The following is a 17,564-nucleotide window of genomic DNA, read 5'->3' on the forward strand; positions in this document are numbered from 1 at the left end:
CAGGATGTTGTGGCCGAACAGTTTTGTAATTCTCTTATGTAAATAAGAAATAAGATATATGTATATAGTTTCTATTGTTAAAATCAGTTGTTAGAAGGGAGCTAAAATGGCCCCCATCTTCAAGCCACTACAAAAACACTTGTGCTGAGTCATCCCCCCTTCTGTGACGGAAACCTGAGACAAGCCCGCCGAAACCTGAGAAAAGCCCGCGAAAACCTGAGAAAAGCCCGGGAAAACTTGTTTACACCTTTGCAGACCCCTCAGGGTACGCCCATCATGAATATGGATGAAGCCTACACTATAAAGGGACTCGGTTCTGCCGGGTCAGGTGTGTGTCCTGGTAGAGCAGAGACTCCCGGCACACCCAGCGCTGTTTTGCTCACTCGCCGCTTGCTAATAAATTTATTATTGATCACTAAAAATTGAGAAGTGGGTATTTCCCACTAAATTACTTTTAATCTATAACAAATTTGGTGCCGTGACTCGGATCCAGATCTTTTGGTGCGAAACCCCAGATAGGGGAGGCGCCCTATCTTCGGATAGCCCCAGTCTGAGGATCTCGTGGCCAAAACGCTGGATATCCGAACCCCTTTTAATTCGGACTCGGGAGTGAGCAAAAGAATCTGCAGAACCCCTTAAATTTTGTGCACGAAGACCGATCGAAGACTCCGGGGAGGAGTAAGTATTTGCGTTTGTGCAGTTATCCGTTCGGTTGGGGTTGGTAATCCCAGAGTGTGAATGAGTGAGAGGTCTCGAAGAGATCACCTGAGTGCGGACCCTTTAGTAGTGCAGTTCTCGTAGCCTGCGAAGGAGCGAGTCACGAATAAGGGGAGCGTGTGTGTGTGTGAAAGAAGGCACTCTGGAAGATGGGACAGAGGGAAAGCAAGCCCTCTGGATCCATGGGTGGGGGCAAGGAAGAATTGCCGGATATCCCACTAGGAGGTTGATAATCCCAGAGTGCGAGTGAGTGGCACTCTGGAAGATGGGACAGAGGGAAAGCAAGCCCTCTGGATCCATGGCAGGGGGCAGCTGAACTCCTCCCGCTGCTGGCTCCAGCTGGGACAGGGCTTGTTCCCGGGGCGCCACCGTCCGACCCGAGCAGCGTGCCCAAGCCGAGCCCTGGAGCAGTGTCGCGGAGCCTGGCCCAGCGTGGGGGAGGGGGGGGGGCAGAGCTGCCCACTCCCCAGCCGGGAGGGCCTGTCCCGAGCACCCAGCTGCCCCGGGGTGGGGGTTGGGGCTGGAGCAGGGGGCACCGAGCAGCCCCAAATTAGCGTTTAGGCTTCTGCTCAGAGACAGGCTGCAGTAAACTGTCTCGAGGGGGCTCTGTGCTGAGCACCACACCCCCCCCCCCCCCCCCCCCTTCTAACCCGCTCATACTCGTAACCAATGATTCTGACCCTGAATCTCCCGGACCCCCTCAGCGGGTTACCCGAAGCAAAGTTAAGGAAGGGAGATTATACCCCCTTAGAGAAATGCTTGTGCCAGGAGTGGGGGCACAAGGGGAACCGGGAGCGGGGTATGTCGCTGTTCCCCTCAACACTGGAGATGTGAGAGATTTTTAAAAAAGAAATGGGGAACTTATTAGAGGACCCGCTTGGCGTAGCCAAACAGGTGGACCAGTTTCTTGGCCCAGATTTATATACCTGGGATAAATTACAATCTATCCTAGGAATTCTATTTACTATGGAGGAACGAGATATGATCAGGAGGGCAGGTATAAGACTTTGGGACCAGCAACATCAAGTGGGTCCCACAGCAGATCAGAAGTGGCTGTTGGTAAAACCCAACTGGAATAATCAAGACCCAGGCCACCAAACCCACATGGCAAATTTAAGAATTATCATAATTCAAGGAATTAGAGAGTCAGTTCCCCAAGGGCAGAATATTAATAACAGTTGTACTCAGGAATAGATCCTGCCACCCCTGTGGGGCAGGCATTATTAAAGACTCAGTTTGTGGCTAAGTCTTGGGCAAATATTAGGAAGAAGCTAGAAAAGATAGAAGATTGGCAAGGGAGAGGAATTGCTGAGAGAAGCTCAGAAAGTTTAGGTGGATTCCTACTTGAAGTGGTGGTATTGTTCTCGTTATCAGTTTGGATACCCAGATAATGATCTATTTAAATGTTGTTTCACCTCTTCATAACTCGTTTATTATTCAGTATACCTTTGCCTGCTTGACTTGGTGATCAGAAGGTGACAGCTTAGAACTTTCTATCCTCTTGGTATTTTAAGGACTGTAGACAAGGATCAAAAGATACTGTGATAGATACAAGCCCTTGGCTAGCTTCAGCAGCTTTTTTTTTTTTCTTAACAGTGATGAATCAATTTAAATAAGAAAATCTGAGTAAAACATTATCAGAGTGAAAGCAATAGTCCAAGAGGGAAAAAAGTGAGCAGATCTGCAGCTTAATCTGGCTGCCTGTTCTTCAAGCAGGCAGCTCTCTTACATCATTGGCAGGAGTTGAAAAAAAAAAAAAAAAAAAAAAAAAAAAAGAATCAGGGTTCTAGCATACAGGCAGGTATATGGGCTGGGGAGCCAAGTTCAAGCTAATTTGCCCCCAGACCACATTCTTTTGGAGCTGCTAATCTGGTTTGTACTTCTTAGCCAAAAGATGGGGAACTGACATAATTGTAGCACACTGACTAGACAGCTCATAAATGTTGTGTCTTTTCCAAAGAAGGAGGATCCTGCTGTGCCCTTTGCAGACTTTCTCCTCACAGGCCATGGCCTAGAGCTTACCAGTTTTGTAATTTGTGATGTGCTATGTAAACACCGCGCACTGCGTGTGTGGTATAGCTGCCCAGATGCTTTATTTGATTGCATCTGGAAGTACATGGGCAACAGTCTCGGTAGATTTAAACTGCCCTTGCTCTAAATGTCTAGACCCAGGAGTAGGAGTTTCAGGTTGAGAGGAGGCAATGCAGAGTGTGTAACAACTCAAACATGCAGCAAACTGCATTATTTTAGCCTGAAAACTGTTCTGTGCATTCCCCAGTACCTGCATGTAATAAAGCTGTGCAGAACATGGATGTTTTATGTGATGATTACCTGGAGACTATGGTTTCTTTGGGATCAGAGATTTTCATTCATTGAATGGTTCTGCCTGCTTTAATATGAAGGAAGTGGAATGTTTTTATTGCAAAAGGAAGGGGCATGTGAAGAAGGTTTGCTGGAGGAGAATCCAAGATGAGAAAATGTTTTCTGAAGATTAGTGGGGTCAGGAACTCTATGTGCTGGGAACCCAAAGAACAAAGAGCCCTTGATAAAACTTAAAGTGGGTCCTCAGCGACAAGAGGTAGAGTTCCTTGTGGACTCAGGAGCCGAAAGATCTACCATTCAGGCTCTGCCTCCAGGCTGTAAAGTATCATCAGAAAAAAATCAGTGTAATAGGGGCTAAAGGTGAACCGTTTGAGGCCCCGGTTCTTCATGATGTGATTGTTGAATCAAAATGCAAATATGTGATTGGAACATTTTTATTATTACCAGAAGCAGATTATAATTTACTTGGACGGGATCTGATTATAGAATTGGGAATTAATCTGGAAGTAGAAGAAAGAGAACTCAAAGTCAGATTATGCCCCCTCACAGTGGCGGATGAAGAAAAGATTAACCCAGAAGTATGGTATACCCCAGAGACAGTGGGTAGATTGGGTATCACCCCCTTCGAAGTCACCATTAGGAACCCAGAGATCCCGACTAGAATCAAACAGTATCCCTTACCGCAAGAAGGCAGGAGAGGCTTAAAGCCTGAAATAGAGAGACTCCTTAATCAGGGGCTATTAGAACCTTGTATGTCACCTTTTAATACTCCAATATTGCCCGTTAAGAAGGCAGATAGGAGTTATAGATTAGTGCATGACTTAAGAGAAATCAACAAAAGAACTGTAACCAGATTTCCTGTAGTGGCGAACCCCCATACTTTACTTAGTCAATTGAATCCTGAAAATCAGTGGTATAGCGTAATAGACTTGAAAGATGCTTTTTGGGCATGTCCTCTAAAAGAGGAGTGTAGAAATTATTTTGCTTTTGAATGGGAAGACCCAGATACCTTTAGGAAACAACAGCTGAGGTGGACAGTTTTGCCTCAGGGTTTTACTGAGTCCCCTAACCTCTTTGGACAAGCCCTCGAACACATCTTAAAAGATTATAACTTGGGGGAAGGTGTTACTTTAGTACAATATGTAGATGACCTTCTGTTAGCAGGAGGCAACCCAGAGATGGTACGAAAGGAAAGCATTAAGTTGTTAAATTTCTTAAGCCTCCAAGGATTAAAAGTATCCAAATCTAAATTGCAATTTGTAGAAGAAGAGGTGAAGTATTTAGGCCACTGGATTAGTAAAGGGAGCAAGAAATTAGACCCAGAGAGGGTAAATGGAATTCTTTCTCTCCAGGCTCCCAAAACCAAATGACAGGTTAGGCAGCTCCTTGGACTACTGGGGTACTGTAGACAATGGATTGAAAATTATAGTACAAAAGTTAAATTTTTATACCAGAAATTAACAAAAGACGGGTTGCTTAAATGGATCCCAGACGATGAGGAAAAATTAGAAAAATTAAAAACTGACTTAGTCAACACTCCAGTATTGAGTTTACCAGATATAAGAAGGCCCTTTTATTTATTTGCCAATACTGAAGATGGCACGGCATTTGGGGTATTAACCCAAGAATGGGCTGGGAAAAGGAAGCCTGTGGGATACATATCTAAATTGTTAGACCCCGTAAGTAGGGGATGGCCAACATGCCTCCAGGCGATAGTGGCAGTGGCCTTGTTAGTAGAAGAGGCTAATAAAATTACATTTGGGGGGAATCTGAAGGTGTTGACTCCTCATAACATTAGGGGAGTGCTTCAACAAAAAGCGGACAAATGGATAACAGACGCCAGGCTCCTCAAATATGAAGGAATATTAATACACTCACCAAAGTTAGAGATTGAAGTAACTAGTCTTCAAAACCCAGCACAATTCCTATATGGGGAGCCAAGCGAAAGTTTAAACCATAATTGCCTCCATACCATTGAAGAACAGGCAAAAATCAGGCCAGACTTAGAAGAAACAGAATTAGAAGAAGGGGAAAAGCTGTTTGTGGATGGATCCTCTAGAGTGGTAGAAGGAAAAAGAAAATCAGGTTATGCAATTATTAGTGGAACCCCACCCTAGAGGTAGTAGAATCAGGACCACTGAGTCCTAGCTGGTCGGCTCAAGCTTGTGAACTATATGCAGTACTAAGAGCGTTACAGATTTTAAAGGAAAAAGAGGGAACCATTTACACAGGCTCTAAGTACGCCTTTGGAGTAATTCACACTTTTGGAAAAATTTGGGAAGAAAGGGGACTCATTAATTCACAAGGAAAAGGGCTAATACATGAGTCTCTAATTATCCAGACTCTCCAAGCATTAAGAGGTCCTAAGAAAATAGCAGTAGTGCATATAAGAGGACACCAACAGGGAACCTCACTACAGATCAGGGGAAATATTCTAGCTGATCAAGAGGCAAAACGGGCTGCACTACTAGCATTGATGGTAACAGAATCAAACACAAACGAAAGAACAGACCCCACCAAATTAGGATTCACGTTTACTAACCAAGAGAAAGAAAAATTGAAACAAATGGGAATTAATGAAAAACAAGGGGAATGGGAATTACCTGATGGGAGGAAGGTTCTCCCGAAGGCAATGGCTTGGAGAGTTATGAAGGATTTCCATACTAAAACTCACTGGGGAGTACAAGCATTGGTAGACCAGTTTGCTATTAAATACATGTGCATAGAGATTTATAATGTTGCTAAGGAAATAATAAAAAGCTGTTTAACGTGCCAGAAAATTAATAAGCACCAATTAAGAGAAAAGATGCAAGGGGGACGGGATATGGCATACAGACCATTTGGAAGAATTCAAATCGATTTTACAGAACTACCAAAAGTAGGACGGTACAAATACCTCCTAGTATTGGTAGATCATCTCACTCATTATGTGGAGGCCTTTCCCACCACTCGAGCTACAACAAATACTGTGGTAAAAAAAAAAATATAGTCTTAGAAAACATCATCCCTAGGTATGGAAATATGGAAGTAATCGATTCGGACAGGGGTCCCCACTTTGTCTAAAATAATCAGAGAGACATTGACTTCCCTGGGGACCAAGTGGGAATTCCACACTCCCTGGCATCCACAAAGCTCAGGAAAAGTAGAAAGAATGAATGGAGAAATCAAGAAAAAACTTACCAAATTAATGTTAGAAACAAAGATGTCTTGGGTTAAGTGTTTACCCCTAGCACTTCTGAATATCCGGACCCAGCCCCGAACTGATACTGGAATATCCCCGTTCGAAATGCTATATGGTATGCCCTATGATACGGAATTTCCCACTGATCACCCAGTATTGGAAAAAGACAATTTGCAACCATACTTAATAAACCTCATGAATAGGAGAAAAGAACTACGCAAAAAAGGGATGGTAGTACAGAGACCTCCATTAGAAATTTGTATACACTCCATAAGACCTGGAGACAAGGTGTTAATAAAAACTTGGAAAGAATCCTCTCTTACCCCTCGTTGGGAGGGACCGTTTCTTGTTATACTCACAACAGAGACTGCTGTCCGGACTGCTGAAAAGGGATGGACTCATGCTACCAGAGTGAAAGGACCCTTAACGCCTGATCACTGGGAAGTAGCTGAAACATCAGGAGATCTGAAACTAGTGTTGCGAAGGAAGAAGGACTAAATGAATTTTGTAAAACCCCTAACTGTGTTTGTTATCCTTTTGTGTGTTTTAAATGCACTACTTGTGAGGAAAGTTGGTGGGCGCACTGCGTCCACGGCTATTCCCCAAAGGAATACTGTGACCAGTGCTATAAAAGAGAAAGAAAATTAACCAGTCATCAACAGGAAAAATTGTGTGCATACCAATGAACCTAAGCCCCATAACGTGAATATAGTACAAACTCTTTGCAAATTCCAAATACTCCAAGTGCCCTGTACGATCCCACAAGTGAAAGCCTGGAACTGGGAGGCGTTAAGGTGTCAATAACAAGACCCTAACCCCACAGAATACGACTGCTGCCGAGAAGATGGAAAGCCCCACTGCTCTAAGGAATGAACGGAGTAGGCGGAGGAGGCAGAGACGTATGGAGAGGGGAAAATAAGAAAGGCCTCGAAGCAACCAGTTCAGGTGATTGTTGTGGCAAGGAGAACTGGAAAGCATGGGGAAGGAAAAGATCTGAGCATGCAAATCCTGTCGCAAGACAGAAAGGGGACACGTTTGTACAATTAGCTAGTAATTGGAAGATGAACCCACCAACTCTCCTCACTTATAGTGGTCATTTGGGCTATGGGAGGAATCGCAATTTTGATGTTAAACCTCCATATTATGAAACCCCTAGTGTTATTATTAATTGGGTTAACTTTCGGACCATGTATATTTAACAAGTCTGTGATGTGTTAAGGAGATTTGAAAAACAAAATTAGTTAAAAGAAAAGGGGGGAATTGTAATAAAACATACATGGTATTTGTTATTCAAATCTCAAGGGGAAAAAGAAGTTGTAGTCAGGATGTTGTGGCCGAACAGTTTTGTAATTCTCTTATGTAAATAAGAAATAAGATATATGTATATAGTTTCTATTGTTAAAATCAGTTGTTAGAAGGGAGCTAAAATGGCCCCCATCTTCAAGCCACTACAAAAACACTTGTGCTGAGTCATCCCCCCTTCTGTGACGGAAACCTGAGAAAAGCCCGCGAAAACCTGAGAAAAGCCCGGGAAAACTTGTTTACACCTTTGCAGACCCCTCAGGGTACGCCCATCATGAATATGGATGAAGCCTACACTATAAAGGGACTCGGTTCTGCCGGGTCAGGTGTGTGTCCTGGTAGAGCAGAGACTCCCGGCACACCCAGCGCTGTTTTGCTCACTCGCCGCTTGCTAATAAATTTATTATTGATCACTAAAAATTGAGAAGTGGGTATTTCCCACTAAATTACTTTTAATCTATAACAATTTTTTTTCTCTTGATGTCACACCCAGCTGTCAGCCAGGTAGAATGGCAGGGAAAAACAGTTATCCTGTCTTGGGTCAATATATAAGCATGAAATATGATAAAAAGATCTAGCACTTAGGTAATGTAGAATGAAAAATTACCTTGAGTTTTGCACTTGGCATACTATGCATTGACAGTTTTCTGAAGCTTTCCAGCCAATAGCCTTGTGTCACAGGTTTTTGCAGGATGGTCGCATTTTTCTTCTCAGGCAAAAAGCCATGTACCTATATACTGTCCACCATCGGCTGGTTACTGCCATGCTTCCTGGCTTTGAAACTTCTTAATTGTTTATAGCATGTCAGTTTATGATTGATTTTGCATTTTTGAAATTTAATCTTTTTCTTTTTCTCAGCTTTGATGATAAATGAGGAAAAGAAAAGGTATTTTCTTATTTCTACTGCTGAGCATTCTGGCATTCACCTTCTGTATAAATGACATTTTATGTCTATTAATAAAACAGGAGTAAAAATAGGATTAAGATTATTCCGGAGGATGAGACATATTACAATTACTACATAAGATGTGTCTTAGACACAGAGTCCATGAGGATAATGAAAGCAACACCCAAAACAAAGCATAGATATCAAAAATCCTAGGGGTTTTAATAAGAAATGTCACTGTAAATAATTAATGTGACTCAGAGTTCCAGTAACAAAAAAGTGAACTATATCTCAAGTCTGTTTCAAGGTTACAAAATCTATTTGAAACAAAATCTTTGCTACAGAGTGCTTTGTTCACAGACTAAGAACATAAGGATCGCTGCACATGCCATATTCTTCTGGACCATCATCCTGTACCCAGCAGTGAGTACCAGGAGATGCCTAGAAATGGATAAGACTTGGTACCCTCCTGGACTCCTTATTTCAAAGGTTCTTAAGCCAGCTGCAGTTTCCACATAATCCTTGATGTATTCGTCTTCCAGAACTTTGTCTCATCTTCCTTTGTACCCGCAGAAGAGTTGGATCCCTTTATCAAGGAACTGTGCAAGTACTCCTGTCTGTTGTGGAAAAAAACATCACCTGTTGTCTTTTCAATATTTTTTATGGGAACTTTTTTAATAACATTTTGACGCCACCCTTTTTTAAATGCAGCCCAATTTTCACCTTCTCTGGTGAGAATAAAATGAGGGGCTATGACAGAAACACACCACAGCAAAGTAGGACAATAAAGAAGGGTTACGATGAGTGCACAGCTGAACTGATATTTGGTATTTCCATCTCTTACATTGTTTTTAGTATCAAATGGAAAAGAGAGTGTTTAAATACAGCTCTCATAACCAAAGGTGGGAGTCCATTGGTAGGTATACACTTTACAAAGTCTGCATCACTGTTTTTAGCCTTGTTTTCAAGGAAAATGAATCTTACAAGGATGTATTCCCCCACCGCTGCTGTGCTACTTCTGCACATGTTCCTTATACCCTCTCCCATGCTCTCTAGTAACTTTTAACCTTCAGGCTAATTCTGACAAAACTCAGAATGCAGAAATCTGAAGGATCAGTCAATTCCTGATATATTTACTTAATCAACAGCTCAGATGATGGGGCCAAGAGGCATTCAGGCTTCATTAGTTCTTTTTTTTGTGGAGTAACTCAGTTTTCCCAGACATTTCCTTTATCTTTCCTCTTTGGCGTAGCATAAAATGTCAGCAAAATTAAAGTAATCTTTAACAGTATTTGCAGTTCTTCCCTTGGGCTTTGCTGTGCTTAGGGTCTGCCTGCACTGATACTGCAAATAGTATAGTCGTTTTTAGATTTTTCTATAGAATAATTGCATGAATAGAGGTAAATAAGAGACATCATTTTTCCAATTAAACAATTGGAATATTGATTTTAAAGTGTTTTTCAATTGCTGTGGTAAAAGACTGTTACTCCTGTAATGTTTTAGACTGTATGTTTAAAATTTGTTGTTGAGTTGCTGATGCTTATGTTATATGGTTAAGTTCCAGTCAGATGCTACCTGTTGCTGCAGCTCTTAGGACAGAAAACTATAACACAAGTTGTGTTTGTTTCAGCGTGTTGCTTTCAGAACCATTGTTTGACAGCACTGTGTGTAAGGCTTTGCTCACTGCCTTTTGATTTAGGCTGTAATTGTCTCAGGAAAGGAGCTGTACCTTAGTTTGTCTGCAAAACGCCGGGCATGTCCACAGTGCTACATAAATAATACATACAAATGCCAGTAGCACAGATGTTGCTACATTCATTTAATGCCATGTAGAATACAGTAACAAAATCATTGTCTGATTCACAGTACTGTCCTTGGCAACATATAAAAATAATATTCCCGTGATTAACTCTTAAGATGAGTTATGTTGGACAGAGAAGTCTACCTTATTATTATTTACCAAATAAACTGTAGAACAAGATGTTCTCTCTCTCAGAATAAAGCTGACCAAGAATGCTCAGGGTTATGAAGAGGTATTGCTCCAGTCAGTGATACGAGAAGTTGAAAGAGGCATGTCCTAGGCAGACAGATCTAATGATACAAATGGCTTTATTGGGGTTTTTTGTCTGATGCAAAATGACAATCCTTGTAGATTTTGAAGGATGGGATCTGTGGTCCTGCTTGGCTAATGCTATGAAGCAGAATAGCTTGCTAGCTCTATGTTCTACACTGTCTTCAGAGGTAACCTGAGTACACCCCTTGGAGTAGCTCGAGGTTCAGATCTACGTCCACTGTCCAGAAATATTTGAACGAGATGCAATATTTGAAGCTGCTTTGACTGTTAATATCACGTCTGATATATTTACAGGGAAATGGTACCAGTGTAAGCTATTGCCTTCATTTGACTGGTATTGCAGAAAAATAATCAGTCACCTGAAACGTTGACTAATAACTCTGTGCCAAAGTCTCATGCTGTTGCTGAATATGTCCCTTAATTATTGATATGTCTACAACTCAGTATTAATGAAGAGGCATCTTGTAGTGAGAACAGTGAAGCTGGAAGCAGGAGGAATATATAATGAAAGAAAATGTGTTTTTTAGAATATGAGGGAGGAAAGGCTTAAGAAGTTAATGCTCCTTCTGCTTTTGTGGAACACGGAATTAAGATTTCCAAAGTTTTTTCCACTCTAATTGTTTCTGGAAGGGCAGGTTTATAGCATCAATTAGGAATACCTGAAATCAGTTGAAAGGTAGAACTGTATGTGTATTTAGTGTTAAGAAAAAAGATCTATACATAGAGACAATGTAGGGGTTTACAGGGGTTTACAGACTCTCTGTTGCCTAGAACTTTTCAAAGTTTTTTCTACACAAATACTTTGTTCCAAACTATACAGGCGTATTTCATCCCTTACAGTGCTTTGGTCTGCTAGAAAGTCTAAGCAGAAAACCACCAAAACAGACCAAGCAAGACCATGCAATCACAACTGATCAGGTCCATAGAGCACTGTACACAAATATACTGCTGCTTTCTTTAAAAAAAAATTGCTAGCACCGAATTTCTTAAAGTTATTTGCATACATGTAAATGTATTTCAAGTGACAGAAAAAGATTTATGTTGTTCTTGTCTCCTAATCTGTTGTCTGGTTCTTTAATTCTTTTTTACCAAACAAATCAAAGTGGTTTATTACCCTCTGAATTAAAGGTACATACATTGCACAGGATTACTTGGAGCTTTCTCTGTTAGTGATCAATCTTAAATTGAAATGGAGATTATGTATATAGCTGCTGATAATTAAGGCAGCATCTAATGTCATATTTCCAATGTATTATTTTATAAAAATCAGTATTCATTTTGTTTGAAAATCGTCATATGGTAGAGGACTCTTGTGGGTATAGACTGTTAAACTGACAGCCTAAATCATTAAAAACATCTACTTTTCTGATACATTTTTTTCCCCAGATGTTATATCATACATACAGAGTAATAGTGCAGTAAAAAAAATGTTGTAGCTGTGGGTCCCAAAACATTACTTCAGAATTTGGGGTGTTTCTTTTATCTCCCAGGACCAAAAAATGCTGCAAATCAGAAAAAGTATGTCATTACTGACAGGATTTTTTTTCTAAGAGCAGCATTCTGATTTAGATGAGCTTTATTTTTCATTATGTGTGTGTCTGGTTTGAATAATACTAGTGCACGGCGAAGATTTCATGACTGCAAAGTGCAGGCCCAGTGCTAATACAGCTCTGACCACCATCATTCCTATAAGCAGCAGTTTGTGCTTCCCAGAAATGCTGACGTTAAGTTTGTGCATGCTTAATTGCAGATCCTCAAATGATGCAGATCCCTGTTCTTTAATGAAGTGATGCTTTTTTTGTGCCCAGGGAATATTAGGGAGCTTGTGTTGCAGGGTCCCTCTGTTCCTGAGTATTTTTTCCCTTACTTCCACCATCAGCCTGTCCCTCAAAACTTTTTCCTGCACAAGCTATGCTTTTGTTTTCAGTTTCCGCTTTTCTCTTTTGATCTGTAAGGAGTGCTAAACCTCATTTGTAACTCTTTCCCCTGCCACAGATTGCCAAATTGAATCCATTTGAACTACCTTCCTGCTCATATCTGTTTTCTGAAAGATTTTCATCACTGCTTGGATGGTGTAGTCTTAAAATTCAGCCCAAGGAACTGGTTCTTCTTGTGGCATTTTGGGGATTATATATTAAAAAATGCATAAGCAATAAATCTCTTTTTGTGATTCACAACAGTGGCAGTGCATACTACCCTCTGAATCAATTATAGATTTCATCAGTCCCGCTTTATATCTGCTTCTGAATTTGTTTTGAAATAGCTCTTATTTCATAAATGTATAAGGGGTATGATAATTTGTCATTTCACTAATTTTATCTGTCTTCAGAAGTGAGATCGAGCTTGAGTTATTAAAAGTACAAGTGTTTCATTAATAAAAGCACATTTATTCCTAGCAGCTTGACAAAATTAGGGTCTCCTCTGAACCCTTACTCAGGCTTCAAGCCTTTATGCTTATGAAAAAAGCTTCAGAATTATTCCTGTGCAATGTTAAAATTTTTGAGAGATTAATCTCTCAAAGCTTTGTCTTAGGCATGGGGGTGTAACTGCCTTAATGAGGATTATAATGATAGTTTCACAAAAAATAGAAATCTAAAACATAAGTGTTAAAAATAGTCAAAAGTTTAGGGAGGTGATATTTCATAATGGCAAGTTCCCCCTTAAGATCTATCAGGTAAATGATGCACATATTTCAAACTGTCTTAGAAGGTACTTTTACAGAACAATCTGGTGGACATCCACTGGAAAAGGAGGAAAGGAAGAATATAAAAAAAAAGAAATTTTGACACTGCCCCTCCCAGACCTTTTTTATTTTTCTTCTTCTTTTTACACTGCAACAGTGAACTAACTATCTCTGAGTATATTCTTAGGATGAAGTTTTACAGTAGTGCTTAGGATCAACCCTTGAGCTGTTTTCAGTTCCCACAGTTTTATATCCAGAGATTTGGAAGAAGGATTTCTAGCGCCTGTGATAGCACATTTTCCATTATTCAAATACAAGCAGAGTTTATTGGACCCTGAAGGTCTTCTTATTGATGCTGTTGAGGTGACAGCAGAAATTGGTCTGAAAACCCAAGGTTAAATTATTTTTGGCCTGTATTTTTTTGTATTATCCCCAAATATTATTCCTGGCTTTTTTTTAGTAAACACAATAGAAAACCTTCATTATTCCTGGTATAATTTGGGAAGGCTGCATTAACTTTTTTTTAGTATTTTAAAAGAGTTTGAAATGAAGGGGCTGTAGATCAGTTCATCTTATTTTTATACTGGGAAGGCTGGTAGAAATTATATTAAGAAGCAAAATTTCAAGATACATGGATACATTTGTTTTAGTGAAGCATTGGGAGGTGTCAACATGACTTTGGAAATTGTCTCAGAAACCTATTAGAGTTCCCTGAAGGGCTTGCTGAGCATTTGATCAAGGGAGATTTGTAAATTCAGTATACTTGGATTTTCAGTAAATTCTTCTTAAGGTCATTTGGCAAAAACTCTCAAAGAAGCAAAATTTTCCTGAATACAAAGGAAATTTATCTTGTGAGTTTAAAATGTGGTGAAAGGATAGGAATAAAATGTCACTTTCAGAATGGAGAAATTATTTGAGTCCCACAGGGATCTCTGTTGGGACCTAAGTTATTAAGATGATATTGGAAACTGGGGAAGAAAATGAGATGGGTGACTTTGCTAATTAGTCAGGGCAGTAAAAATGAAGGTTGCATGTGAAGAATTACAGGAAAAGAATTCCAGTCACAACAGCTGACTCAACGGTGAAGTGGCAGGTGAAAGTCAATACAGATGAATGCAAACTAATGCACATAAGAAAAAGTGGTCCTAACTATACATAGATAAGAATGGGTCTAAACTACTTATTAGAACTCAGAAAAAAAATCTTGGAGCTGCTCTGGTCAGTTTTCTGAAAATTTCTGTGCAGTAGTGTCAAAAATGCTAATCAAATTAAAAGAATACAGAATAAACCAGAAAACACTACTGTGCATTGTATAGCTTCCTCGGGAACCTGTTTCTTCAGTTTCAGCTCAAAAGGTGCTGAGAAAGATGTTAAATGTGATCAAAGAGGTGGAATGACGTCTGTATGAGAAATGAGTCAATAGAGTAGGAGTCTTTAGCTCCTGATAGGGGACCTATAATACCACAGTTTGTTTAGGCATGGTAAATGTGTAGTCAGTGTTTACTTTTAATCATAGTGTTAGAATTAGAAGCATCAAATGAAATGAAGTAACGTATTTAAGACCCCAAAATAGTTTTTCACACAATGCATAATTACATTTTGGAATTCATTGACACAAGAGATTGTGGGTGCCAAAGGTTTGCGTATGTTCAGAAATTAATTAGTTATTGAAAAAACTTCCATGGATGCCTGTTAAGCACGAGGCTTCTGTCTCAAAGAAATCCTGAGCCACAGGCTAGGTCTGGGAGAGTTTAATAGGAGAATCACTCTACATACTTTTCCTTATTATTTTCTTTTTATTAAGAAACCCTTAGTAGTTGTTGTATAACATGTTACTGAACCAGATGGACTTCTAGTCTGAAGCTGTATGTCTGTGCTTAAATCAAATAGAACCATACTAGTTTATACCTGAAGATTTGGCCAAAAAATTTGAGTTGAACTCTGTTGTTTTCATTTATGTAACATATCAATGACCCCAAGAGATAGTGAATCTGTTAAAGTGTTTATACTGAATCAGAAGAGACAAAATTGTGATGCTTAAATAATAATTTATAGGTAGAAAATGGTATGGATTTGGGAAAAGAGAAAATATTCTTCCCTGAAGCTATTTTATTCTACTTTGAAAGCAGTTCTCTGGGCTTAAGTTATTTTACTGATAAACTCATAAATAGACTACAAAAAGTAAGAATGTAATTTTTGGAACTCATATTTACTTTCCTGTGGAAGATAGCTACTTCATATCTCGTTTTCTTTTCTTTTGATAGCGTATTTAATACATGACTGCTTCATCTATGATGTGTCAGAAAACTGTATAAAGTAAAAATATGAATGTCTTCAAACATAATTTTTTGTTCATATGTATTTTAATGTAAAATCAAAAATTGCTACTTACGCTGTCTTTCTAAACATAGTTAAATTATTTTGCTCTGTACTTTGAAAAATCTTCACCTATATCCTTGCTAAAAACTTCTCTTTATTTTTATTCCTCATAACAGTTGGCAGCCACCTGGTCACCTCAAGTGGGGATACCACAGTGCGGATATGGGACTTTTCAAAACGTGGATACATTCTGACTTTGGAAGGACATGCCCACACTATATGGGACTGCTCATGGCATTCATGTGGTGATTTTGTGGCTTCTGCGTCCATGGACAACACAAATAGAATATGGGATGTTAACAGGTATGGAGTTACTGGAGATTCTTTATTAGATGATTGATAGCTTTGCTTAATAACCACTGGTTTATGTTTTAGCCCAGTGAGAGAGAGATGTCTAGCATCAATTTGTGAATCTCACTTTAAGAACACAGATTAATTAAAGGGAGTGGTGCAAAAACTAGATAAAGCCTTTACTAAATAGGGAACTGGGAATTAAATTAAGACAGTGCCAAAAAAAAGTATTTCCTTTTATTTGGCATCTGTTATTACAGAATCACAGCATCATCTAGGTTGGAAAAGACCTTGAAGATCATCTAGTCCAACCATTAACCTCACACTGACCGTTCTCAACTCCACCAGATCCCTCAGCGCTGGGTCAGCCCGACTCTTAAACTCCTCCAGGGATGGGGACTCCACCACTGCCCTGGGCAGCCCATTCCAATGCCTAACAACCCCTTCTGGAAAGAAATGCTTCCTCATATCTAGTCTAAACCTTTCCTGATGCAACTTGAAGCCATTACCTCTTGTCCTATTGCTTGTTCCTTGGTTCAAGAGACTCATCCCCAGCTCTCTGCACCCTCCTTTCAGGGAGTTGTAGAGGGCCATGAGGTCTCCCCTCAGCCTCCTCTTCTCCAGACTAAACCCCCCCAGTTCCCTCAGCCGCTCCCCATCAGACCTGTGCTCCAGACCCTGCACCAGCTCCGTTGCCCTTCTCTGGACACGCTCGAGTCATTCAATGTCCTTTTTGTAGTGAGGGGCCCAAAACTGAACACAATAATTGAGGTGTGGTCTCCAGTGTCGAGTACGGGGAATTTATTCTGCAATTATTCTGTGGTGTTGGTTTTTTTAAGGTCCGAGCTTTGTGGAACTTCAGTATGTAATTTAAAGAAGTAACTGAACAAAAATTTAAGTAAGTTTTCTATGTAGTATTTCTCGCTCATGAGTATACAACACACTAATTTAAGGTTGGACAAATGGAAATTTATTTTATTCATTATATATGCTTTGGCAAGGTGACTCCTGATTAATAAATCAACGTATACCTCTTCATTTTCTTTATTATTCAGGCAAATGCATTTTTATGAAGGTGCTTCTAGAATATTAGTATATTCCTGCTTACCAAGTCATTATTAGTTCCTCAACTTTCTTCAGTTATATTTGAGGTGACATATTTTGATTAATTTACACCTTAAATTAATGGAATGGATTTTTTTTTTCCAAACTGTTCCTTCTAGACACCTGAATGGTTTAGAAGTAGTGTTACTGACACCACTGTACTGTACTAGGTCTGACTTTTAACAGCTGAATGTCATCAGTCCACAGACATGTCTCCAGTCTCATAGGTGTTTTCCTTGGTTCTCTACTATCCAGTCCTAATGGATTTTTCCCTTTCCTCTGTCTTTTTCATCCTTTGCATTTGAATGAGGTGAAATAGTCCTTCAAGCTTGTTGGCCAGTGCAGGGAGAGAAACTTCACTGAAAAAAACAAGGGAGACTTTCTTCTTTCTTTCCTTTTGCCTAGATCACTCCTAGTCTGCTGCAATTGTAGTGAGCCCTGCAACTGAGACCTAGAGACCTATTTTAGGAGTATGCTTGGTGAAGTGGGAGTGTTGAAGGGTTTTGTTGTAAAAGTGAAATACTTCTCTGATAAGCATGTATGAATTGAAATTTTTCAAAATGTTGTAATTCAGCCAGATTTTTTGAGAGCTAATTAAAACTCTGTCGGTATCAGATTTTCAGTC

At 39.9% G+C, this 17,564-nt stretch overlaps 1 protein-coding gene across 1 annotated transcript in view; it reads left to right on the forward strand.

The window, feature by feature from the left end:
- SPAG16 (sperm associated antigen 16) overlaps nucleotides 1-17,564 on the forward strand; it is a 468,867-nt gene that overhangs the window by 265,944 nt on the left and 185,359 nt on the right. The window contains 2 exon segments of the mRNA XM_074829742.1: nucleotides 14,253-14,258; nucleotides 15,668-15,847. Of these exon segments, the coding sequence (XP_074685843.1) occupies nucleotides 14,253-14,258; nucleotides 15,668-15,847 (186 nt within the window).

The sequence above is a fragment of the Strix aluco genome, chromosome 6, assembly GCF_031877795.1.
Source record: "Strix aluco isolate bStrAlu1 chromosome 6, bStrAlu1.hap1, whole genome shotgun sequence".
NCBI lineage: Eukaryota > Metazoa > Chordata > Aves > Strigiformes > Strigidae > Strix > Strix aluco.